Source organism: Triturus cristatus, chromosome 6, assembly GCF_964204655.1.
Source record: "Triturus cristatus chromosome 6, aTriCri1.1, whole genome shotgun sequence".
NCBI classification, from domain to species: Eukaryota; Metazoa; Chordata; class Amphibia; order Caudata; family Salamandridae; genus Triturus; species Triturus cristatus.
In genome coordinates, this window is record NC_140589.1 from 1,350,871,260 (window position 1) to 1,350,897,669 (window position 26,410).

Sequence of the window (26,410 nt, forward strand, 5' to 3'; positions counted from 1 at the left end):
GAATGAGTATTGCATGAAGGTGGTCTTCATAACACAATCAATCATTGGGAAGGTGCATGAAATTGATCTGCCCATTTCTTAGGTGATCTGGTTCAAATGATACGAACTTTAGTCAGACTTAAAAATAGATCATATTTTAAACCCTTCATAAAAATGCAGAGATTAACAAAGAAATGTCTTTTTTATGTATATGTATCAAAAGTGCATAAGTTCAGAAAGTTTGCGGGTCACCCTGCATTCTTAAGTGGCAGAGAGGGGATGGGTATAGAGAATTTCAACAGATATCAGGGAAAATACAAACAAAATAGAGGAAGATGCATAGTCACAACCTCTTTATTATACTCAACCATTGGAATACTCTTTTTCACAACTACCTGGAGAGCTAAACTCACATCTTATTGAACAGCTTGTAAATGGTGCAGTAATTATGGGAAAGTGCTTAGAGCGCCCCTGTCTTCAAAGAGCACAAATACGAAATAGCAAAGTCACAGGGAGACTGTTTTTCCATATGAAGAAAAATGCAATATATTTGTGAAAAGTCTTCAATTTCATGTTTGTTGCTGGAAACAGAACAGCTACATTGGGTTCTACAGATTACTGGGTCTGCTTTGTCACAAGGCATTGCCATTAGATCTATATAAGACATCACAACAGTGTTGTTAGCAAATATACTTTTCTGAAGATAATTGAACACATTTCATAATAGTCAATATTTTTTCAGAAAATTGTTTCTTTCATGGGACACCTCACATGTACATACTGACAATTCAAAATAAATTGATAGTAACATTGTTATGCACTTTCAAATCAAAGGCAAATGATAGACTAGACTAGTTTTGTCTCTACATTTTTACTTGGTATTTTTAACAGCTTGAATATCCTAGCATATTTAAAACGACAACCAAAATCACTGCTCTATGGCTCATAAAGTAGCTCTATTGAACTCTGATGGCAGGTTCCATATAAAATACCTTAATGAGAAGAGTTCAAATAATCCCTCTCATTTAATCCCCGAATACCTTTCAACACATTCTATAAGAAAAATGTATTATGAGAAAATCAATGTTTCATCCTTCTCCTAATCTACTGATCATAGTAAAAAGTATTACCTTAGTAGTTTTATGAAAATAAAAGTGTCCAAACTAATATAAGAAAGGACACTTACCATCAGCACTGGGAAGAAAAACAACATATCCACACAATGATACCATTTTTATGTCCCTCTAGTACAACGCGGTGAGTTAACAACAGTGAATTGAAAGTCATCTTTTCTTGCAGCAAGCATTCTTTTAAAAATGATGTTCAGTGTTAAAATCATGTATTTGTATTATTTTTTTGGTGTTCTTGACAATTCACCTTATCAATTCTCAGGGCTGAAGTTGTTTTATGTTTCAGTCCTAAAGTCACATTCATATCCAGTTTGCCCTTTCAAGACCACACTGAGGGTACCGTAAGATGTGATTTTGGACTAAGTGGCGCAAGAGTCTTTAGATGCACTGGTTTTTACTTTCTCTTATATGATGTGAGACCCCCATGCAACATAAGTAAGGTGCGACTTGTGGGACTTCATGGAGATGTTATCGCAATGCATCCGCATTCCAGCTCATTTCAATGTTTCCTGTAATGGTAACTCCACCTCGAACTGTTGATGCCGTCACCATCCTCACATCACCACTGCAAAGTGGTATCCAAAGCTCCACAAGGGGGTTTGAAACAAGGAATTTCCTTCGCATGATATAGAAAGCCCCGGTTGCGAAGAAGAACACAACAAGAGCTGTTGCGAAATCAGGCCAACTGGATGAGGCCGCCTGGTGGTGCACCTTGGATGGATAGCAGTGGTGTAACAAAGGCCCCCACGCCCCCCACAGTACAAGGGGCCCTGAGCTCCAGGGCACCTCCTTAGTACAGTCTCCAGGCCAGAGAGCTTCTGAGTGAGTCAAGGGGGGGAGCCCTCAATGTACTTTGTTGGGGGGCCCACTCAACTTTTTTTACGTCACTGGTGGATAGGCAAGCAGGTTGGTCCCAGGCTCCTTTTGGTTCTCAGAGTAGTTTTCAGTCAAACATTTTTTAACTCCCAAATGTGTGTTTTGGCTATCTGGAAACCTTTAACATTACAGTCCAGGCCTGGAAGGGCACCACCTAGAGGGGGTTATGACTCATTCAGACTGAGTCAATATGTGGGTTCAGGTAGTTGAAACCGTTTCTGTCCCTGAACCTCTGATTAGGTGGCCAGCAAACTAGCCATTGAAGTCACTCTGGTAGTCCTGGGTTCAAGAAGTGGAACAAGGCTTAAGCAGCAGGATGGGCCTTTGATGGTTCAAGGCAGACTCCCGGCAGCACAGCAGTTTTTCCAGGTGCAACAAAGTAGTCCTGTGGAGTACACAGCTGGCCACACAAGCAGACAGTCCACAGAAAGTCGTTACGCAGGTTCGATAGTGAACTGAAGAGTGGGTCTAAGGGTCCTATTTTTATATTTTGCCTTTGTTGAAGTAGGAATCGTTAGTAGAGAATTCCCTTTGAAATCCTTAAGGTGTACTCCTTCCCCTTCCCTGGCTGTCTGTATGAAGAATGCAAGGATGACAAGTCCTTTGTGTGAAGGCTGAGCACAGCCTATTCAGTTCAAAGTGGGGCTCTGCCCAGCTCCCTCAATCTGCCAGTTCATGGCCTATCCAGTCACACATAATCCCTCAATTGTGAGGCTGGCTGCCTGGGAGAAATAAACAATGTCCAATAGCCAACTAGACCCTGTCATGTAACCCAAAACGTACTGGAGGCACCAAATGGTTAGGGAAGGAATATGAGAACTTTCTAAGCGTGGAATTTTCAAACTTGTAACTTAACATCTGACTGTACCATTAAAGAGGAATTGCAATTCCATTTTCTCAGACACCAATGAAATGTTCACCTCTTCCCACTCAAATGCTAGCACTTATTACATGTAATAAGGCAACTCAATCTTATACCATGGGAAAAGTAGGTCTCACAGTAAGGAAAAGCGAGTTTAGGAATCCTTCACCACCAGGGTAAGTAAAACTTAAAAGTACATGTCCAACATTTTAATTACAATGCACCCTGCACTATGCACTACCTAGGGCCTACCTTAGGGGTGATGTATAAGCAATAAAAGGAGTTTAAGGCTTGGCAAGGGGGTTATAATAAGCTGCAACTACATATGTAGCATTTACTTTAGAAGCCCTGGGTATATAATATACCTCTTTACTAGGGTATTAAAAGTTAACTAAAGACGCCAATCAGGTCTGAGGCAATTTTACAATGTTTTATTGACTGAGCACAACCACTTTAACACTGGTTAGCAGTGGTAAAGTGCACAAAGTCCTAAACGCAACTAAAACAAATTAAGGAAAATAGGACGGGTGAAGGCAAAAGGTTTGGGGTTACCCTAGAGAGTGGGCCAACGTCCAACAATACAGAATTCCATCATTGGGATCTACAAACCCTAAAATATGAAATTTAAAGAAACAACTGTACTAGACATTCAGGATTGAATTGTGCAATTTATATAATCTTTATATAATCTGGATGGAAGACCAGATGAATCATTTTCAAATTGTTCTCAATCTATTCCTGGATTCTCTGAGAAACCAATCTCTGGGAGGAATGTCCTATAGTCCAATCTCCAACCTTTTTTGGTGGGACTTGAAGTTCCCTTTGTATTTTGACTCTTCCGCCCAGTTTGAATATTGCCATAGTAATGATTTCTGGTTGTTAAAATTGGAAAAGAAACATATCCCTCACCATTTGTTCTACACTATTTACTACATCCATCCCTGCTGCTAGGATGTCCTCATATTATTTGATGAGAGATGCCCCAAGGTTTTGTGTTTGTAATGAAATACATTTAGGCAAATGTTTTTCCTAATTGCGTCGGCAGCCTTGTTTCTATATTAATCCCGGAGTTAAGGAGAGGTTGCTCATATTCCACTGTTGGAATGTCTTTCAAATTTCAACCTCATAAGTTACTGGTGTAAATTGTGAAAATACTTCATCAGTTTTTATTTGTTCTTTATAAAACCTTACACATTGATCAATTCACTTGTATTACATTAAATATAAATAGTGCGAAAGGAAAAGAAGATGGAGTAAATTTTACCTGCTCTGCAACTGTTGCGGTTAAAGGTTCAGTAGGTTCTGATTCAGGTGTATACTCTTTGGCTCCAGTGACATATATTTCTTTCTGTAATTCCGGTGTATGGATTTTCTCAGTGACTGAAGGATATTTCTAAATGAAACCATAAAAACATTTACACATATGCAGTCACAATAATGTCCAATGAATTGCACCTGGACTAAAATGAACATATATCAATTCTCCCATTGGATGGGCACACTAATTACTCAGATTTCAATTAACAGAACAAGTAGATCAGAGATTAAACAGAATGAGTATTGCATGAAGGTGGTCTTCATAACACAATCAATCATTGGGAAGGTGCATGAAATTGATCTGCCCATTTCTTAGGTGATCTGGTTCAAATGATACGAACTTTAGTCAGACTTAAAAATAGATCATATTTTAAACCCTTCATAAAAATGCAGAGATTAACAAAGAAATGTCTTTTTTATGTATATGTATCAAAAGTGCATAAGTTCAGAAAGTTTGCGGGTCACCCTGCATTCTTAAGTGGCAGAGAGGGGATGGGTATAGAGAATTTCAAGAGATATCAGGGAAAATACAAACAAAATAGAGGAAGATGCATAGTCACAACCTCTTTATTATACTCAACCATTGGAATACTCTTTTTCACAACTACCTGGAGAGCTAAACTCACATCTTATTGAACAGCTTGTAAATGGTGCAGTAATTATGGGAAAGTGCTTAGAGCGCCCCTGTCTTCAAAGAGCACAAATACGAAATAGCAAAGTCACAGGGAGACTGTTTTTCCATATGAAGAAAAATGCAATATATTTGTGAAAAGTCTTCAATTTCATGTTTGTTGCTGGAAACAGAACAGCTACATTGGGTTCTACAGATTACTGGGTCTGCTTTGTCACAAGGCATTGCCATTAGATCTATATAAGACATCACAACAGTGTTGTTAGCAAATATACTTTTCTGAAGATAATTGAACACATTTCATAATAGTAAATATTTTTTCAGAAAATTGTTTCTTTCATGGGACACCTCACATGTACATACTGACAATTCAAAATAAATTGATAGTAACATTGTTATGCACTTTCAAATCAAAGGAAAATGATAGACTAGACTAGTTTTGTCTCTACATTTTTACTTGGTATTTTTAACAGCTTGAATATCCTAGCATATTTAAAACGACAACCAAAATCACTGCTCTATGGCTCATAAAGTAGCTCTATTGAACTCTGATGGCAGGTTCTATATAAAATACATTAATGAGAAGAGTTCAAATAATCCCTCTCATTTAATCCCCGAATACCTTTCAACACATTCTATAAGAAAAATGTATTATGAGAAAATCAATGTTTCATCCTTCTCCTAATCTACTGATCATAGTAAAAAGTATTACCTTAGTAGTTTTATGAAAATAAAAGTGTCCAAACTAATATAAGAAAGGACACTTACCATCAGCACTGGGAAGAAAAACAACATATCCACACAATGATACCATTTTTATGTCCCTCTAGTACAACGCGGTGAGTTAACAACAGTGAATTGAAAGTCCTCTTTTCTTGCAGCAAGCATTCTTTTAAAAATGATGTTCAGTGTTAAAATCATGTATTTGTATTATTTTTTTGGTGTTCTTGACAATTCACCTTATCAATTCTCAGGGCTGAAGTTGTTTTTTGTTTCAGTCCTAAAGTCACATTCATATCCAGTTTGCCCTTTCAAGACCACACTGAGGGTACCGTAAGATGTGATTTTGGACTAAGTGGCGCAAGAGTCTTTAGATGCACTGGTTTTTACTTTCTCTTATATGATGTGAGACCCCCATGCAACATAAGTAAGGTGCGACTTGTGGGACTTCATGGAGATGTTATCGCAATGCATCCGCATTCCAGCTCATTTCAATGTTTCCTGTAATGGTAACTCCACCTCGAACTGTTGATGCCGTCACCATCCTCACATCACCACTGCAAAGTGGTATCCAAAGCTCCACAAGGGGGTTTGAAACAAGGAATTTCCTTCGCATGATATAGAAAGCCCCGGTTGCGAAGAAGAACACAACAAGAGCTGTTGCGAAATCAGGCCAACTGGATGAGGCCGCCTGGTGGTGCACCTTGGATGGATAGCAGTGGTGTAACAAAGGCCCCCACGCCCCCCACAGTACAAGGGGCCCTGAGCTCCAGGGCACCTCCTTAGTACAGTCTCCAGGCCAGAGAGCTTCTGAGTGAGTCAAGGGGGGGAGCCCTCAATGTACTTTGTTGGGGGGCCCACTCAACTTTTTTTACGTCACTGGTGGATAGGCAAGCAGGTTGGTCCCAGGCTCCTTTTGGTTCTCAGAGTAGTTTTCAGTCAAACATTTTTTAACTCCCAAATGTGTGTTTTGGCTATCTGGAAACCTTTAACATTACAGTCCAGGCCTGGAAGGGCACCACCTAGAGGGGGTTATGACTCATTCAGACTGAGTCAATATGTGGGTTCAGGTAGTTGAAACCGTTTCTGTCCCTGAACCTCTGATTAGGTGGCCAGCAAACTAGCCATTGAAGTCACTCTGGTAGTCCTGGGTTCAAGAAGTGGAACAAGGCTTAAGCAGCAGGATGGGCCTTTGATGGTTCAAGGCAGACTCCCGGCAGCACAGCAGTTTTTCCAGGTGCAACAAAGTAGTCCTGTGGAGTACACAGCTGGCCACACAAGCAGACAGTCCACAGAAAGTCGTTACGCAGGTTCGATAGTGAACTGAAGAGTGGGTCTAAGGGTCCTATTTTTATATTTTGCCTTTGTTGAAGTAGGAAGCGTTAGTAGAGAATTCCCTTTGAAATCCTTAAGGTGTACTCCTTCCCCTTCCCTGGCTGTCTGTATGAAGAATGCAAGGATGACAAGTCCTTTGTGTGAAGGCTGAGCACAGCCTATTCAGTTCAAAGTGGGGCTCTGCCCAGCTCCCTCAATCTGCCAGTTCATGGCCTATCCAGTCACACATAATCCCTCAATTGTGAGGCTGGCTGCCTGGGAGAAATAAACAATGTCCAATAGCCAACTAGACCCTGTCATGTAACCCAAAACGTACTGGAGGCACCAAATGGTTAGGGAAGGAATATGAGAACTTTCTAAGCGTGGAATTTTCAAACTTGTAACTTAACATCTGACTGTACCATTAAAGAGGAATTGCAATTCCATTTTCTCAGACACCAATGAAATGTTCACCTCTTCCCACTCAAATGCTAGCACTTATTAAATGTAATAAGGCAACTCAATCTTATACCATGGGAAAAGTAGGTCTCACAGTAAGGAAAAGCGAGTTTAGGAATCCTTCACCACCAGGGTAAGTAAAACTTAAAAGTACATGTCCAACATTTTAATTACAATGCACCCTGCACTATGCACTACCTAGGGCCTACCTTAGGGGTGATGTATAAGCAATAAAAGGAGTTTAAGGCTTGGCAAGGGGGTTATAATAAGCTGCAACTACATATGTAGCATTTACTTTAGAAGCCCTGGGTATATAATATACCTCTTTACTAGGGTATTAAAAGTTAACTAAAGACGCCAATCAGGTCTGAGGCAATTTTACAATGTTTTATTGACTGAGCACAACCACTTTAACACTGGTTAGCAGTGGTAAAGTGCACAAAGTCCTAAACGCAACTAAAACAAATTAAGGAAAATAGGACGGGTGAAGGCAAAAGGTTTGGGGTTACCCTAGAGAGTGGGCCAACGTCCAACAATACAGAATTCCATCATTGGGATCTACAAACCCTAAAATATGAAATTTAAAGAAACAACTGTACTAGACATTCAGGATTGAATTGTGCAATTTATATAATCTTTATATAATCTGGATGGAAGACCAGATGAATCATTTTCAAATTGTTCTCAATCTATTCCTGGATTCTCTGAGAAACCAATCTCTGGGAGGAATGTCCTATAGTCCAATCTCCAACCTTTTTTGGTGGGACTTGAAGTTCCCTTTGTATTTTGACTCTTCCGCCCAGTTTGAATATTGCCATAGTAATGATTTCTGGTTGTTAAAATTGGAAAAGAAACATATCCCTCACCATTTGTTCTACACTATTTACTACATCCATCCCTGCTGCTAGGATGTCCTCATATTATTTGATGAGAGATGCCCCAAGGTTTTGTGTTTGTAATGAAATACATTTAGGCAAATGTTTTTCCTAATTGCGTCGGCAGCCTTGTTTCTATATTAATCCCGGAGTTAAGGAGAGGTTTCTCATATTCCACTGTTGGAATGTCTTTCAAATTTCAACCTCATAAGTTACTGGTGTAAATTGTGAAAATACTTCATCAGTTTTTATTTGTTCTTTATAAAACCTTACACATTGATCAATTCACTTGTATTACATTAAATATAAATAGTGCGAAAGGAAAAGAAGATGGAGTAAATTTTTCCTGCTCTGCAACTGTTGCGGTTAAAGGTTCAGTAGGTTCTGATTCAGGTTTATACTCTTTGGCTCCAGTGACATATATTTCTTTCTGTAATTCCGGTGTATGGATTTTCTCAGTGACTGAAGGATATTTCTAAATGAAACCATAAAAACATTTACACATATGCAGTCACAATAATGTCCAATGAATTGCACCTGGACTAAAATGAACATATATCAATTCTCCCATTGGATGGGCACACTAATTACTCAGATTTCAATTAACAGAACAAGTAGATCAGAGATTAAACAGAATGAGTATTGCATGAAGGTGGTCTTCATAACACAATCAATCATTGGGAAGGTGCATGAAATTGATCTGCCCATTTCTTAGGTGATCTGGTTCAAATGATACGAACTTTAGTCAGACTTAAAAATAGATCATATTTTAAACCCTTCATAAAAATGCAGAGATTAACAAAGAAATGTCTTTTTTATGTATATGTATCAAAAGTGCATAAGTTCAGAAAGTTTGCGGGTCACCCTGCATTCTTAAGTGGCAGAGAGGGGATGGGTATAGAGAATTTCAAGAGATATCAGGGAAAATACAAACAAAATAGAGGAAGATGCATAGTCACAACCTCTTTATTATACTCAACCATTGGAATACTCTTTTTCACAACTACCTGGAGAGCTAAACTCACATCTTATTGAACAGCTTGTAAATGGTGCAGTAATTATGGGAAAGTGCTTAGAGCGCCCCTGTCTTCAAAGAGCACAAATATGAAATAGCAAAGTCACAGGGAGACTGTTTTTCCATATGAAGAAAAATGCAATATATTTGTGAAAAGTCTTCAATTTCATGTTTGTTGCTGGAAACAGAACAGCTACATTGGGTTCTACAGATTACTGGGTCTGCTTTGTCACAAGGCATTGCCATTAGATCTATATAAGACATCACAACAGTGTTGTTAGCAAATATACTTTTCTGAAGATAATTGAACACATTTCATAATAGTAAATATTTTTTCAGAAAATTGTTTCTTTCATGGGACACCTCACATGTACATACTGACAATTCAAAATAAATTGATAGTAACATTGTTATGCACTTTCAAATCAAAGGCAAATGATAGACTAGACTAGTTTTGTCTCTACATTTTTACTTGGTATTTTTAACAGCTTGAATATCCTAGCATATTTAAAACGACAACCAAAATCACTGCTCTATGGCTCATAAAGTAGCTCTATTGAACTCTGATGGCAGGTTCTATATAAAATACATTAATGAGAAGAGTTCAAATAATCCCTCTCATTTAATCCCCGAATACCTTTCAACACATTCTATAAGAAAAATGTATTATGAGAAAATCAATATTTCATCCTTCTCCTAATCTACTGATCATAGTAAAAAGTATTACCTTAGTAGTTTTATGAAAATAAAAGTGTCCAAACTAATATAAGAAAGGACACTTACCATCAGCACTGGGAAGAAAAACAACATATCCACACAATGATACCATTTTTATGTCCCTCTAGTACAACGCGGTGAGTTAACAACAGTGAATTGAAAGTCCTCTTTTCTTGCAGCAAGCATTCTTTTAAAAATGATGTTCAGTGTTAAAATCATGTATTTGTATTATTTTTTTGGTGTTCTTGACAATTCACCTTATCAATTCTCAGGGCTGAAGTTGTTTTTTGTTTCAGTCCTAAAGTCACATTCATATCCAGTTTGCCCTTTCAAGACCACACTGAGGGTACCGTAAGATGTGATTTTGGACTAAGTGGCGCAAGAGTCTTTAGATGCACTGGTTTTTACTTTCTCTTATATGATGTGAGACCCCCATGCAACATAAGTAAGGTGCGACTTGTGGGACTTCATGGAGATGTTATCGCAATGCATCCGCATTCCAGCTCATTTCAATGTTTCCTGTAATGGTAACTCCACCTCGAACTGTTGATGCCGTCACCATCCTCACATCACCACTGCAAAGTGGTATCCAAAGCTCCACAAGGGGGTTTGAAACAAGGAATTTCCTTCGCATGATATAGAAAGCCCCGGTTGCGAAGAAGAACACAACAAGAGCTGTTGCGAAATCAGGCCAACTGGATGAGGCCGCCTGGTGGTGCACCTTGGATGGATAGCAGTGGTGTAACAAAGGCCCCCACGCCCCCCACAGTACAAGGGGCCCTGAGCTCCAGGGCACCTCCTTAGTACAGTCTCCAGGCCAGAGAGCTTCTGAGTGAGTCAAGGGGGGGAGCCCTCAATGTACTTTGTTGGGGGGCCCACTCAACTTTTTTTACGTCACTGGTGGATAGGCAAGCAGGTTGGTCCCAGGCTCCTTTTGGTTCTCAGAGTAGTTTTCAGTCAAACATTTTTTAACTCCCAAATGTGTGTTTTGGCTATCTGGAAACCTTTAACATTACAGTCCAGGCCTGGAAGGGCACCACCTAGAGGGGGTTATGACTCATTCAGACTGAGTCAATATGTGGGTTCAGGTAGTTGAAACCGTTTCTGTCCCTGAACCTCTGATTAGGTGGCCAGCAAACTAGCCATTGAAGTCACTCTGGTAGTCCTGGGTTCAAGAAGTGGAACAAAGCTTAAGCAGCAGGATGGGCCTTTGATGGTTCAAGGCAGACTCCCGGCAGCACAGCAGTTTTTCCAGGTGCAACAAAGTAGTCCTGTGGAGTACACAGCTGGCCACACAAGCAGACAGTCCACAGAAAGTCGTTACGCAGGTTCGATAGTGAACTGAAGAGTGGGTCTAAGGGTCCTATTTGTATACTTTTGCCTTTGTTGAAGTAGGAAGCGTTAGTAGAGAATTCCCTTTGAAATCCTTAAGGTGTACTCCTTCCCCTTCCCTGGCTGTCTGTATGAAGAATGCAAGGATGACAAGTCCTTTGTGTGAAGGCTGAGCACAGCCTATTCAGTTCAAAGTGGGGCTCTGCCCAGCTCCCTCAATCTGCCAGTTCATGGCCTATCCAGTCACACATAATCCCTCAATTGTGAGGCTGGCTGCCTGGGAGAAATAAACAATGTCCAATAGCCAACTAGACCCTGTCATGTAACCCAAAACGTACTGGAGGCACCAAATGGTTAGGGAAGGAATATGAGAACTTTCTAAGCGTGGAATTTTCAAACTTGTAACTTAACATCTGACTGTACCATTAAAGAGGAATTGCAATTCCATTTTCTCAGACACCAATGAAATGTTCACCTCTTCCCACTCAAATGCTAGCACTTATTAAATGTAATAAGGCAACTCAATCTTATACCATGGGAAAAGTAGGTCTCACAGTAAGGAAAAGCGAGTTTAGGAATCCTTCACCACCAGGGTAAGTAAAACTTAAAAGTACATGTCCAACATTTTAATTACAATGCACCCTGCACTATGCACTACCTAGGGCCTACCTTAGGGGTGATGTATAAGCAATAAAAGGAGTTTAAGGCTTGGCAAGGGGGTTATAATAAGCTGCAACTACATATGTAGCATTTACTTTAGAAGCCCTGGGTATATAATATACCTCTTTACTAGGGTATTAAAAGTTAAGTAAAGACGCCAATCAGGTCTGAGGCAATTTTACAATGTTTTATTGACTGAGCACAACCACTTTAACACTGGTTAGCAGTGGTAAAGTGCACAAAGTCCTAAACGCAACTAAAACAAATTAAGGAAAATAGGACGGGTGAAGGCAAAAGGTTTGGGGTTACCCTAGAGAGTGGGCCAACGTCCAACAATACAGAATTCCATCATTGGGATCTACAAACCCTAAAATATGAAATTTAAAGAAACAACTGTACTAGACATTCAGGATTGAATTGCGCAATTTATATAATCTTTATATAATCTGGATGGAAGACCAGATGAATCATTTTCAAATTGTTCTCAATCTATTCCTGGATTCTCTGAGAAACCAATCTCTGGGAGGAATGTCCTATAGTCCAATCTCCAACCTTTTTTGGTGGGACTTGAAGTTCCCTTTGTATTTTGACTCTTCCGTCCAGTTTGAATACTGCCATAGTAATGATTTCTGGTTGTTAAAATTGGAAAAGAAACATATCCCTCACCATTTGTTCTACACTATTTACTACATCCATCCCTGCTGCTAGGATGTCCTCATATTATTTGATGGGAGATGCCCCAAGGTTTTGTGTTTGTAATGAAATACATTTAGGCAAATGTTTTTCCTAATTGCGTCGGCAGCCTTGTTTCTATATTAATCCCGGAATTAAGGAGAGGTTGCTCATATTCCACTGTTGGAATGTCTTTCAAATTTCAACCTCATAAGTTACTGGTGTAAATTGTGAAAATACTTCATCAGTTTTTATTTGTTCTTTATAAAACCTTACACATTGATCAATTCACTTGTATTACATTAAATATAAATAGTGCGAAAGGAAAAGAAGATGGAGTAAATTTTACCTGCTCTGCAACTGTTGCGGTTAAAGGTTCAGTAGGTTCTGATTCAGGTTTATACTCTTTGGCTCCAGTGACATATATTTCTTTCTGTAATTCCGGTGTATGGATTTTCTCAGTGACTGAAGGATATTTCTAAATGAAACCATAAAAACATTTACACATATGCAGTCACAATAATGTCCAATGAATTGCACCTGGACTAAAATGAACATATATCAATTCTCCCATTGGATGGGCACACTAATTACTCAGATTTCAATTAACAGAACAAGTAGATCAGAGATTAAACAGAATGAGTATTGCATGAAGGTGGTCTTCATAACACAATCAATCATTGGGAAGGTGCATGAAATTGATCTGCCCATTTCTTAGGTGATCTGGTTCAAATGATACGAACTTTAGTCAGACTTAAAAATAGATCATATTTTAAACCCTTCATAAAAATGCAGAGATTAACAAAGAAATGTCTTTTTTATGTATATGTATCAAAAGTGCATAAGTTCAGAAAGTTTGCGGGTCACCCTGCATTCTTAAGTGGCAGAGAGGGGATGGGTATAGAGAATTTCAAGAGATATCAGGGAAAATACAAACAAAAAAGAGGAAGATGCATAGTCACAACCTCTTTATTATACTCAACCATTGGAATACTCTTTTTCACAACTACCTGGAGAGCTAAACTCACATCTTATTGAACAGCTTGTAAATGGTGCAGTAATTATGGGAAAGTGCTTAGAGCGCCCCTGTCTTCAAAGAGCACAAATACGAAATAGCAAAGTCACAGGGAGACTGTTTTTCCATATGAAGAAAAATGCAATATATTTGTGAAAAGTCTTCAATTTCATGTTTGTTGCTGGAAACAGAACAGCTACATTGGGTTCTACAGATTACTGGGTCTGCTTTGTCACAAGGCATTGCCATTAGATCTATATAAGACATCACAACAGTGTTGTTAGCAAATATACTTTTCTGAAGATAATTGAACACATTTCATAATAGTAAATATTTTTTCAGAAAATTGTTTCTTTCATGGGACACCTCACATGTACATACTGACAATTCAAAATAAATTGATAGTAACATTGTTATGCACTTTCAAATCAAAGGCAAATGATAGACTAGACTAGTTTTGTCTCTACATTTTTACTTGGTATTTTTAACAGCTTGAATATCCTAGCATATTTAAAACGACAACCAAAATCACTGCTCTATGGCTCATAAAGTAGCTCTATTGAACTCTGATGGCAGGTTCTATATAAAATACATTAATGAGAAGAGTTCAAATAATCCCTCTCATTTAATCCCCGAATACCTTTCAACACATTCTATAAGAAAAATGTATTATGAGAAAATCAATGTTTCATCCTTCTCCTAATCTACTGATCATAGTAAAAAGTATTACCTTAGTAGTTTTATGAAAATAAAAGTGTCCAAACTAATATAAGAAAGGACACTTACCATCAGCACTGGGAAGAAAAACAACATATCCACACAATGATACCATTTTTATGTCCCTCTAGTACAACGCGGTGAGTTAACAACAGTGAATTGAAAGTCCTCTTTTCTTGCAGCAAGCATTCTTTTAAAAATGATGTTCAGTGTTAAAATCATGTATTTGTATTATTTTTTTGGTGTTCTTGACAATTCACCTTATCAATTCTCAGGGCTGAAGTTGTTTTTTGTTTCAGTCCTAAAGTCACATTCATATCCAGTTTGCCCTTTCAAGACCACACTGAGGGTACCGTAAGATGTGATTTTGGACTAAGTGGCGCAAGAGTCTTTAGATGCACTGGTTTTTACTTTCTCTTATATGATGTGAGACCCCCATGCAACATAAGTAAGGTGCGACTTGTGGGACTTCATGGAGATGTTATCGCAATGCATCCGCATTCCAGCTCATTTCAATGTTTCCTGTAATGGTAACTCCACCTCGAACTGTTGATGCCGTCACCATCCTCACATCACCACTGCAAAGTGGTATCCAAAGCTCCACAAGGGGGTTTGAAACAAGGAATTTCCTTCGCATGATATAGAAAGCCCCGGTTGCGAAGAAGAACACAACAAGAGCTGTTGCGAAATCAGGCCAACTGGATGAGGCCGCCTGGTGGTGCACCTTGGATGGATAGCAGTGGTGTAACAAAGGCCCCCACGCCCCCCACAGTACAAGGGGCCCTGAGCTCCAGGGCACCTCCTTAGTACAGTCTCCAGGCCAGAGAGCTTCTGAGTGAGTCAAGGGGGGGAGCCCTCAATGTACTTTGTTGGGGGGCCCACTCAACTTTTTTTACGTCACTGGTGGATAGGCAAGCAGGTTGGTCCCAGGCTCCTTTTGGTTCTCAGAGTAGTTTTCAGTCAAACATTTTTTAACTCCCAAATGTGTGTTTTGGCTATCTGGAAACCTTTAACATTACAGTCCAGGCCTGGAAGGGCACCACCTAGAGGGGGTTATGACTCATTCAGACTGAGTCAATATGTGGGTTCAGGTAGTTGAAACCGTTTCTGTCCCTGAACCTCTGATTAGGTGGCCAGCAAACTAGCCATTGAAGTCACTCTGGTAGTCCTGGGTTCAAGAAGTGGAACAAGGCTTAAGCAGCAGGATGGGCCTTTGATGGTTCAAGGCAGACTCCCGGCAGCACAGCAGTTTTTCCAGGTGCAACAAAGTAGTCCTGTGGAGTACACAGCTGGACACACAAGCAGACAGTCCACAGAAAGTCGTTACGCAGGTTCGATAGTGAACTGAAGAGTGGGTCTAAGGGTCCTATTTGTATACTTTTGCCTTTGTTGAAGTAGGAAGCGTTAGTAGAGAATTCCCTTTGAAATCCTTAAGGTGTACTCCTTCCCCTTCCCTGGCTGTCTGTATGAAGAATGCAAGGATGACAAGTCCTTTGTGTGAAGGCTGAGCACAGCCTATTCAGTTCAAAGTGGGGCTCTGCCCAGCTCCCTCAATCTGCCAGTTCATGGCCTATCCAGTCACACATAATCCCTCAATTGTGAGGCTGGCTGCCTGGGAGAAATAAACAATGTCCAATAGCCAACTAGACCCTGTCATGTAACCCAAAACGTACTGGAGGCACCAAATGGTTAGGGAAGGAATATGAGAACTTTCTAAGCGTGGAATTTTCAAACTTGTAACTTAACATCTGACTGTACCATTAAAGAGGAATTGCAATTCCATTTTCTCAGACACCAATGAAATGTTCACCTCTTCCCACTCAAATGCTAGCACTTATTACATGTAATAAGGCAACTCAATCTTATACCATGGGAAAAGTAGGTCTCACAGTAAGGAAAAGCGAGTTTAGGAATCCTTCACCACCAGGGTAAGTAAAACTTAAAAGTACATGTCCAACATTTTAATTACAATGCACCCTGCACTATGCACTACCTAGGGCCTACCTTAGGGGTGATGTATAAGCAATAAAAGGAGTTTAAGGCTTGGCAAGGGGGTTATAATAAGCTGCAACTACATATGTAGCATTTACTTTAGAAGCCCTGGGTATATAATATACCTCTTTACTAGGGTATTAAAAGTTAACTAAAGACGCCAATCAGGTCTGAGGCAATTTTACAATGTTTTATTGACTGAGCACAACCACTTTAACACTGGTTAGCAGTGGTAAAGTGCACAAAGTCCTAAACGCAACTAAAACAAATTAAGGAAAATAGGACGGGTGAAGGCAAAAGGTTTGGGGTTACCCTAGAGAGTGGGCCAACGTCCAACAATACAGAATTCCATCATTGGGATCTACAAACCCTAAAATATGAAATTTAAAGAAACAACTGTACTAGACATTCAGGATTGAATTGTGCAATTTATATAATCTTTATATAATCTGGATGGAAGACCAGATGAATCATTTTCAAATTGTTCTCAATCTATTCCTGGATTCTCTGAGAAACCAATCTCTGGGAGGAATGTCCTATAGTCCAATCTCCAACCTTTTTTGGTGGGACTTGAAGTTCCCTTTGTATTTTGACTCTTCCGCCCAGTTTGAATATTGCCATAGTAATGATTTCTGGTTGTTAAAATTGGAAAAGAAACATATCCCTCACCATTTGTTCTACACTATTTACTACATCCATCCCTGCTGCTAGGATGTCCTCATATTATTTGATGAGAGATGCCCCAAGGTTTTGTGTTTGTAATGAAATACATTTAGGCAAATGTTTTTCCTAATTGCGTCGGCAGCCTTGTTTCTATATTAATCCCGGAGTTAAGGAGAGGTTGCTCATATTCCACTGTTGGAATGTCTTTCAAATTTCAACCTCATAAGTTACTGGTGTAAATTGTGAAAATACTTCATCAGTTTTTATTTGTTCTTTATAAAACCTTACACATTGATCAATTCACTTGTATTACATTAAATATAAATAGTGCGAAAGGAAAAGAAGATGGAGTAAATTTTTCCTGCTCTGCAACTGTTGCGGTTAAAGGTTCAGTAGGTTCTGATTCAGGTTTATACTCTTTGGCTCCAGTGACATATATTTCTTTCTGTAATTCCGGTGTATGGATTTTCTCAGTGACTGAAGGATATTTCTAAATGAAACCATAAAAACATTTACACATATGCAGTCACAATAATGTCCAATGAATTGCACCTGGACTAAAATGAACATATATCAATTCTCCCATTGGATGGGCACACTAATTACTCAGATTTCAATTAACAGAACAAGTAGATCAGAGATTAAACAGAATGAGTATTGCATGAAGGTGGTCTTCATAACACAATCAATCATTGGGAAGGTGCATGAAATTGATCTGCCCATTTCTTAGGTGATCTGGTTCAAATGATACGAACTTTAGTCAGACTTAAAAATAGATCATATTTTAAACCCTTCATAAAAATGCAGAGATTAACAAAGAAATGTCTTTTTTATGTATATGTATCAAAAGTGCATAAGTTCAGAAAGTTTGCGGGTCACCCTGCATTCTTAAGTGGCAGAGAGGGGATGGGTATAGAGAATTTCAAGAGATATCAGGGAAAATACAAACAAAATAGAGGAAGATGCATAGTCACAACCTCTTTATTATACTCAACCATTGGAATACTCTTTTTCACAACTACCTGGAGAGCTAAACTCACATCTTATTGAACAGCTTGTAAATGGTGCAGTAATTATGGGAAAGTGCTTAGAGCGCCCCTGTCTTCAAAGAGCACAAATATGAAATAGCAAAGTCACAGGGAGACTGTTTTTCCATATGAAGAAAAATGCAATATATTTGTGAAAAGTCTTCAATTTCATGTTTGTTGCTGGAAACAGAACAGCTACATTGGGTTCTACAGATTACTGGGTCTGCTTTGTCACAAGGCATTGCCATTAGATCTATATAAGACATCACAACAGTGTTGTTAGCAAATATACTTTTCTGAAGATAATTGAACACATTTCATAATAGTAAATATTTTTTCAGAAAATTGTTTCTTTCATGGGACACCTCACATGTACATACTGACAATTCAAAATAAATTGATAGTAACATTGTTATGCACTTTCAAATCAAAGGCAAATGATAGACTAGACTAGTTTTGTCTCTACATTTTTACTTGGTATTTTTAACAGCTTGAATATCCTAGCATATTTAAAACGACAACCAAAATCACTGCTCTATGGCTCATAAAGTAGCTCTATTGAACTCTGATGGCAGGTTCTATATAAAATACATTAATGAGAAGAGTTCAAATAATCCCTCTCATTTAATCCCCGAATACCTTTCAACACATTCTATAAGAAAAATGTATTATGAGAAAATCAATATTTCATCCTTCTCCTAATCTACTGATCATAGTAAAAAGTATTACCTTAGTAGTTTTATGAAAATAAAAGTGTCCAAACTAATATAAGAAAGGACACTTACCATCAGCACTGGGAAGAAAAACAACATATCCACACAATGATACCATTTTTATGTCCCTCTAGTACAACGCGGTGAGTTAACAACAGTGAATTGAAAGTCCTCTTTTCTTGCAGCAAGCATTCTTTTAAAAATGATGTTCAGTGTTAAAATCATGTATTTGTATTATTTTTTTGGTGTTCTTGACAATTCACCTTATCAATTCTCAGGGCTGAAGTTGTTTTTTGTTTCAGTCCTAAAGTCACATTCATATCCAGTTTGCCCTTTCAAGACCACACTGAGGGTACCGTAAGATGTGATTTTGGACTAAGTGGCGCAAGAGTCTTTAGATGCACTGGTTTTTACTTTCTCTTATATGATGTGAGACCCCCATGCAACATAAGTAAGGTGCGACTTGTGGGACTTCATGGAGATGTTATCGCAATGCATCCGCATTCCAGCTCATTTCAATGTTTCCTGTAATGGTAACTCCACCTCGAACTGTTGATGCCGTCACCATCCTCACATCACCACTGCAAAGTGGTATCCAAAGCTCCACAAGGGGGTTTGAAACAAGGAATTTCCTTCGCATGATATAGAAAGCCCCGGTTGCGAAGAAGAACACAACAAGAGCTGTTGCGAAATCAGGCCAACTGGATGAGGCCGCCTGGTGGTGCACCTTGGATGGATAGCAGTGGTGTAACAAAGGCCCCCACGCCCCCCACAGTACAAGGGGCCCTGAGCTCCAGGGCACCTCCTTAGTACAGTCTCCAGGCCAGAGAGCTTCTGAGTGAGTCAAGGGGGGGAGCCCTCAATGTACTTTGTTGGGGGGCCCACTCAACTTTTTTTACGTCACTGGTGGATAGGCAAGCAGGTTGGTCCCAGGCTCCTTTTGGTTCTCAGAGTAGTTTTCAGTCAAACATTTTTTAACTCCCAAATGTGTGTTTTGGCTATCTGGAAACCTTTAACATTACAGTCCAGGCCTGGAAGGGCACCACCTAGAGGGGGTTATGACTCATTCAGACTGAGTCAATATGTGGGTTCAGGTAGTTGAAACCGTTTCTGTCCCTGAACCTCTGATTAGGTGGCCAGCAAACTAGCCATTGAAGTCACTCTGGTAGTCCTGGGTTCAAGAAGTGGAACAAAGCTTAAGCAGCAGGATGGGCCTTTGATGGTTCAAGGCAGACTCCCGGCAGCACAGCAGTTTTTCCAGGTGCAACAAAGTAGTCCTGTGGAGTACACAGCTGGCCACACAAGCAGACAGTCCACAGAAAGTCGTTACGCAGGTTCGATAGTGAACTGAAGAGTGGGTCTAAGGGTCCTATTTGTATACTTTTGCCTTTGTTGAAGTAGGAAGCGTTAGTAGAGAATTCCCTTTGAAATCCTTAAGGTGTACTCCTTCCCCTTCCCTGGCTGTCTGTATGAAGAATGCAAGGATGACAAGTCCTTTGTGTGAAGGCTGAGCACAGCCTATTCAGTTCAAAGTGGGGCTCTGCCCAGCTCCCTCAATCTGCCAGTTCATGGCCTATCCAGTCACACATAATCCCTCAATTGTGAGGCTGGCTGCCTGGGAGAAATAAACAATGTCCAATAGCCAACTAGACCCTGTCATGTAACCCAAAACGTACTGGAGGCACCAAATGGTTAGGGAAGGAATATGAGAACTTTCTAAGCGTGGAATTTTCAAACTTGTAACTTAACATCTGACTGTACCATTAAAGAGGAATTGCAATTCCATTTTCTCAGACACCAATGAAATGTTCACCTCTTCCCACTCAAATGCTAGCACTTATTAAATGTAATAAGGCAACTCAATCTTATACCATGGGAAAAGTAGGTCTCACAGTAAGGAAAAGCGAGTTTAGGAATCCTTCACCACCAGGGTAAGTAAAACTTAAAAGTACATGTCCAACATTTTAATTACAATGCACCCTGCACTATGCACTACCTAGGGCCTACCTTAGGGGTGATGTATAAGCAATAAAAGGAGTTTAAGGCTTGGCAAGGGGGTTATAATAAGCTGCAACTACATATGTAGCATTTACTTTAGAAGCCCTGGGTATATAATATACCTCTTTACTAGGGTATTAAAAGTTAAGTAAAGACGCCAATCAGGTCTGAGGCAATTTTACAATGTTTTATTGACTGAGCACAACCACTTTAACACTGGTTAGCAGTGGTAAAGTGCACAAAGTCCTAAACGCAACTAAAACAAATTAAGGAAAATAGGACGGGTGAAGGCAAAAGGTTTGGGGTTACCCTAGAGAGTGGGCCAACGTCCAACAATACAGAATTCCATCATTGGGATCTACAAACCCTAAAATATGAAATTTAAAGAAACAACTGTACTAGACATTCAGGATTGAATTGCGCAATTTATATAATCTTTATATAATCTGGATGGAAGACCAGATGAATCATTTTCAAATTGTTCTCAATCTATTCCTGGATTCTCTGAGAAACCAATCTCTGGGAGGAATGTCCTATAGTCCAATCTCCAACCTTTTTTGGTGGGACTTGAAGTTCCCTTTGTATTTTGACTCTTCCGTCCAGTTTGAATACTGCCATAGTAATGATTTCTGGTTGTTAAAATTGGAAAAGAAACATATCCCTCACCATTTGTTCTACACTATTTACTACATCCATCCCTGCTGCTAGGATGTCCTCATATTATTTGATGGGAGATGCCCCAAGGTTTTGTGTTTGTAATGAAATACATTTAGGCAAATGTTTTTCCTAATTGCGTCGGCAGCCTTGTTTCTATATTAATCCCGGAATTAAGGAGAGGTTGCTCATATTCCACTGTTGGAATGTCTTTCAAATTTCAACCTCATAAGTTACTGGTGTAAATTGTGAAAATACTTCATCAGTTTTTATTTGTTCTTTATAAAACCTTACACATTGATCAATTCACTTGTATTACATTAAATATAAATAGTGCGAAAGGAAAAGAAGATGGAGTAAATTTTACCTGCTCTGCAACTGTTGCGGTTAAAGGTTCAGTAGGTTCTGATTCAGGTTTATACTCTTTGGCTCCAGTGACATATATTTCTTTCTGTAATTCCGGTGTATGGATTTTCTCAGTGACTGAAGGATATTTCTAAATGAAACCATAAAAACATTTACACATATGCAGTCACAATAATGTCCAATGAATTGCACCTGGACTAAAATGAACATATATCAATTCTCCCATTGGATGGGCACACTAATTACTCAGATTTCAATTAACAGAACAAGTAGATCAGAGATTAAACAGAATGAGTATTGCATGAAGGTGGTCTTCATAACACAATCAATCATTGGGAAGGTGCATGAAATTGATCTGCCCATTTCTTAGGTGATCTGGTTCAAATGATACGAACTTTAGTCAGACTTAAAAATAGATCATATTTTAAACCCTTCATAAAAATGCAGAGATTAACAAAGAAATGTCTTTTTTATGTATATGTATCAAAAGTGCATAAGTTCAGAAAGTTTGCGGGTCACCCTGCATTCTTAAGTGGCAGAGAGGGGATGGGTATAGAGAATTTCAAGAGATATCAGGGAAAATACAAACAAAAAAGAGGAAGATGCATAGTCACAACCTCTTTATTATACTCAACCATTGGAATACTCTTTTTCACAACTACCTGGAGAGCTAAACTCACATCTTATTGAACAGCTTGTAAATGGTGCAGTAATTATGGGAAAGTGCTTAGAGCGCCCCTGTCTTCAAAGAGCACAAATACGAAATAGCAAAGTCACAGGGAGACTGTTTTTCCATATGAAGAAAAATGCAATATATTTGTGAAAAGTCTTCAATTTCATGTTTGTTGCTGGAAACAGAACAGCTACATTGGGTTCTACAGATTACTGGGTCTGCTTTGTCACAAGGCATTGCCATTAGATCTATATAAGACATCACAACAGTGTTGTTAGCAAATATACTTTTCTGAAGATAATTGAACACATTTCATAATAGTAAATATTTTTTCAGAAAATTGTTTCTTTCATGGGACACCTCACATGTACATACTGACAATTCAAAATAAATTGATAGTAACATTGTTATGCACTTTCAAATCAAAGGCAAATGATAGACTAGACTAGTTTTGTCTCTACATTTTTACTTGGTATTTTTAACAGCTTGAATATCCTAGCATATTTAAAACGACAACCAAAATCACTGCTCTATGGCTCATAAAGTAGCTCTATTGAACTCTGATGGCAGGTTCTATATAAAATACATTAATGAGAAGAGTTCAAATAATCCCTCTCATTTAATCCCCGAATACCTTTCAACACATTCTATAAGAAAAATGTATTATGAGAAAATCAATGTTTCATCCTTCTCCTAATCTACTGATCATAGTAAAAAGTATTACCTTAGTAGTTTTATGAAAATAAAAGTGTCCAAACTAATATAAGAAAGGACACTTACCATCAGCACTGGGAAGAAAAACAACATATCCACACAATGATACCATTTTTATGTCCCTCTAGTACAACGCGGTGAGTTAACAACAGTGAATTGAAAGTCCTCTTTTCTTGCAGCAAGCATTCTTTTAAAAATGATGTTCAGTGTTAAAATCATGTATTTGTATTATTTTTTTGGTGTTCTTGACAATTCACCTTATCAATTCTCAGGGCTGAAGTTGTTTTTTGTTTCAGTCCTAAAGTCACATTCATATCCAGTTTGCCCTTTCAAGACCACACTGAGGGTACCGTAAGATGTGATTTTGGACTAAGTGGCGCAAGAGTCTTTAGATGCACTGGTTTTTACTTTCTCTTATATGATGTGAGACCCCCATGCAACATAAGTAAGGTGCGACTTGTGGGACTTCATGGAGATGTTATCGCAATGCATCCGCATTCCAGCTCATTTCAATGTTTCCTGTAATGGTAACTCCACCTCGAACTGTTGATGCCGTCACCATCCTCACATCACCACTGCAAAGTGGTATCCAAAGCTCCACAAGGGGGTTTGAAACAAGGAATTTCCTTCGCATGATATAGAAAGCCCCGGTTGCGAAGAAGAACACAACAAGAGCTGTTGCGAAATCAGGCCAACTGGATGAGGCCGCCTGGTGGTGCACCTTGGATGGATAGCAGTGGTGTAACAAAGGCCCCCACGCCCCCCACAGTACAAGGGGCCCTGAGCTCCAGGGCACCTCCTTAGTACAGTCTCCAGGCCAGAGAGCTTCTGAGTGAGTCAAGGGGGGGAGCCCTCAATGTACTTTGTTGGGGGGCCCACTCAACTTTTTTTACGTCACTGGTGGATAGGCAAGCAGGTTGGTCCCAGGCTCCTTTTGGTTCTCAGAGTAGTTTTCAGTCAAACATTTTTTAACTCCCAAATGTGTGTTTTGGCTATCTGGAAACCTTTAACATTACAGTCCAGGCCTGGAAGGGCACCACCTAGAGGGGGTTATGACTCATTCAGACTGAGTCAATATGTGGGTTCAGGTAGTTGAAACCGTTTCTGTCCCTGAACCTCTGATTAGGTGGCCAGCAAACTAGCCATTGAAGTCACTCTGGTAGTCCTGGGTTCAAGAAGTGGAACAAGGCTTAAGCAGCAGGATGGGCCTTTGATGGTTCAAGGCAGACTCCCGGCAGCACAGCAGTTTTTCCAGGTGCAACAAAGTAGTCCTGTGGAGTACACAGCTGGACACACAAGCAGACAGTCCACAGAAAGTCGTTACGCAGGTTCGATAGTGAACTGAAGAGTGGGTCTAAGGGTCCTATTTGTATACTTTTGCCTTTGTTGAAGTAGGAAGCGTTAGTAGAGAATTCCCTTTGAAATCCTTAAGGTGTACTCCTTCCCCTTCCCTGGCTGTCTGTATGAAGAATGCAAGGATGACAAGTCCTTTGTGTGAAGGCTGAGCACAGCCTATTCAGTTCAAAGTGGGGCTCTGCCCAGCTCCCTCAATCTGCCAGTTCATGGCCTATCCAGTCACACATAATCCCTCAATTGTGAGGCTGGCTGCCTGGGAGAAATAAACAATGTCCAATAGCCAACTAGACCCTGTCATGTAACCCAAAACGTACTGGAGGCACCAAATGGTTAGGGAAGGAATATGAGAACTTTCTAAGCGTGGAATTTTCAAACTTGTAACTTAACATCTGACTGTACCATTAAAGAGGAATTGCAATTCCATTTTCTCAGACACCAATGAAATGTTCACCTCTTCCCACTCAAATGCTAGCACTTATTAAATGTAATAAGGCAACTCAATCTTATACCATGGGAAAAGTAGGTCTCACAGTAAGGAAAAGCGAGTTTAGGAATCCTTCACCACCAGGGTAAGTAAAACTTAAAAGTACATGTCCAACATTTTAATTACAATGCACCCTGCACTATGCACTACCTAGGGCCTACCTTAGGGGTGATGTATAAGCAATAAAAGGAGTTTAAGGCTTGGCAAGGGGGTTATAATAAGCTGCAACTACATATGTAGCATTTACTTTAGAAGCCCTGGGTATATAATATACCTCTTTACTAGGGTATTAAAAGTTAACTAAAGACGCCAATCAGGTCTGAGGCAATTTTACAATGTTTTTTTGACTGAGCTCAACCACTTTAACACTGGTTAGCAGTGGTAAAGTGCACAAAGTCCTAAACGCAACTAAAACAAATTAAGGAAAATAGGACGGGTGAAGGCAAAAGGTTTGGGGTTACCCTAGAGAGTGGGCCAACGTCCAACAATACAGAATTCCATCATTGGGCTCTACAAACCCTAAAATATGAAATTTAAAGAAACAACTGTACTAGACATTCAGGATTGAATTGTGCAATTTATATAATCTTTATATAATCTGGATGGAAGACCAGATGAATCATTTTCAAATTGTTCTCAATCTATTCCTGGATTCTCTGAGAAACCAATCTCTGGGAGGAATGTCCTATAGTCCAATCTCCAACCTTTTTTGGTGGGACTTGAAGTTCCCTTTGTATTTTGACTCTTCCGCCCAGTTTGAATACTGTCATAGTAATGATTTCTGGTTGTTAAAATTGGAAAAGAAACATATCCCTCAACATTTGTTCTACACTATTTACTACATCCATCCCTGCTGCTAGGATGTCCTCATATTATTTGATGAGAGATGCCCCAAGGTTTTGTGTTTGTAATGAAATACATTTAGGCAAATGTTTTTCCTAATTGCGTCGGCAGCCTGGTTTCTATATTAATCCCGGAGTTAAGGAGAGGTTGCTCATATTTCACTGTTGGAATGTCTTTCAAATTTCTACCTCATAAGTTACTGGTGTAAATTGTGAAAATACTTCATCAGTTTTTATTTGTTCTTTATAAAACCTTACACATTGATCAATTCACTTGTATTACATTAAATATAAATAGTGCGAAAGGAAAAGAAGATGGAGTAAATTTTACCTGCTCTGCAACTGTTGCGGTTAAAGGTTCAGTAGGTTCTGATTCAGGTTTATACTCTTTGGCTCCAGTGACATATATTTCTTTCTGTAATTCCGGTGTATGGATTTTCTCAGTGACTGAAGGATATTTCTAAATGAAACCATAAAAACATTTACACATATGCAGTCACAATAATGTCTAATGAATTGCACCTGGACTAAAATGAACATATATCAATTCTCCCATTGGATGGGCACACTAATTACTCAGATTTCAATTAACAGAAAAAGTAGATCAGAGATTAAACAGAATGAGTATTGCATGAA

At 39.2% G+C, this 26,410-nt stretch overlaps 1 protein-coding gene across 1 annotated transcript in view; it reads right to left on the reverse strand.

The window, feature by feature from the left end:
- Nucleotides 1-26,410, reverse strand: part of LOC146821409 (uncharacterized) — a 687,497-nt gene that overhangs the window by 43,010 nt on the left and 618,077 nt on the right. Inside the window, exons 10-13 of the mRNA XM_085609845.1 lie at nt 26,106-26,234; nt 21,707-21,835; nt 12,909-13,037; nt 4,112-4,240 (exon numbers count right to left, since the gene is read on the reverse strand). Of these exons, the coding sequence (XP_085465971.1) occupies nt 4,112-4,240; nt 12,909-13,037; nt 21,707-21,835; nt 26,106-26,234 (516 nt within the window). The remainder of the gene's footprint in view (nt 1-4,111; nt 4,241-12,908; nt 13,038-21,706; nt 21,836-26,105; nt 26,235-26,410) is intronic.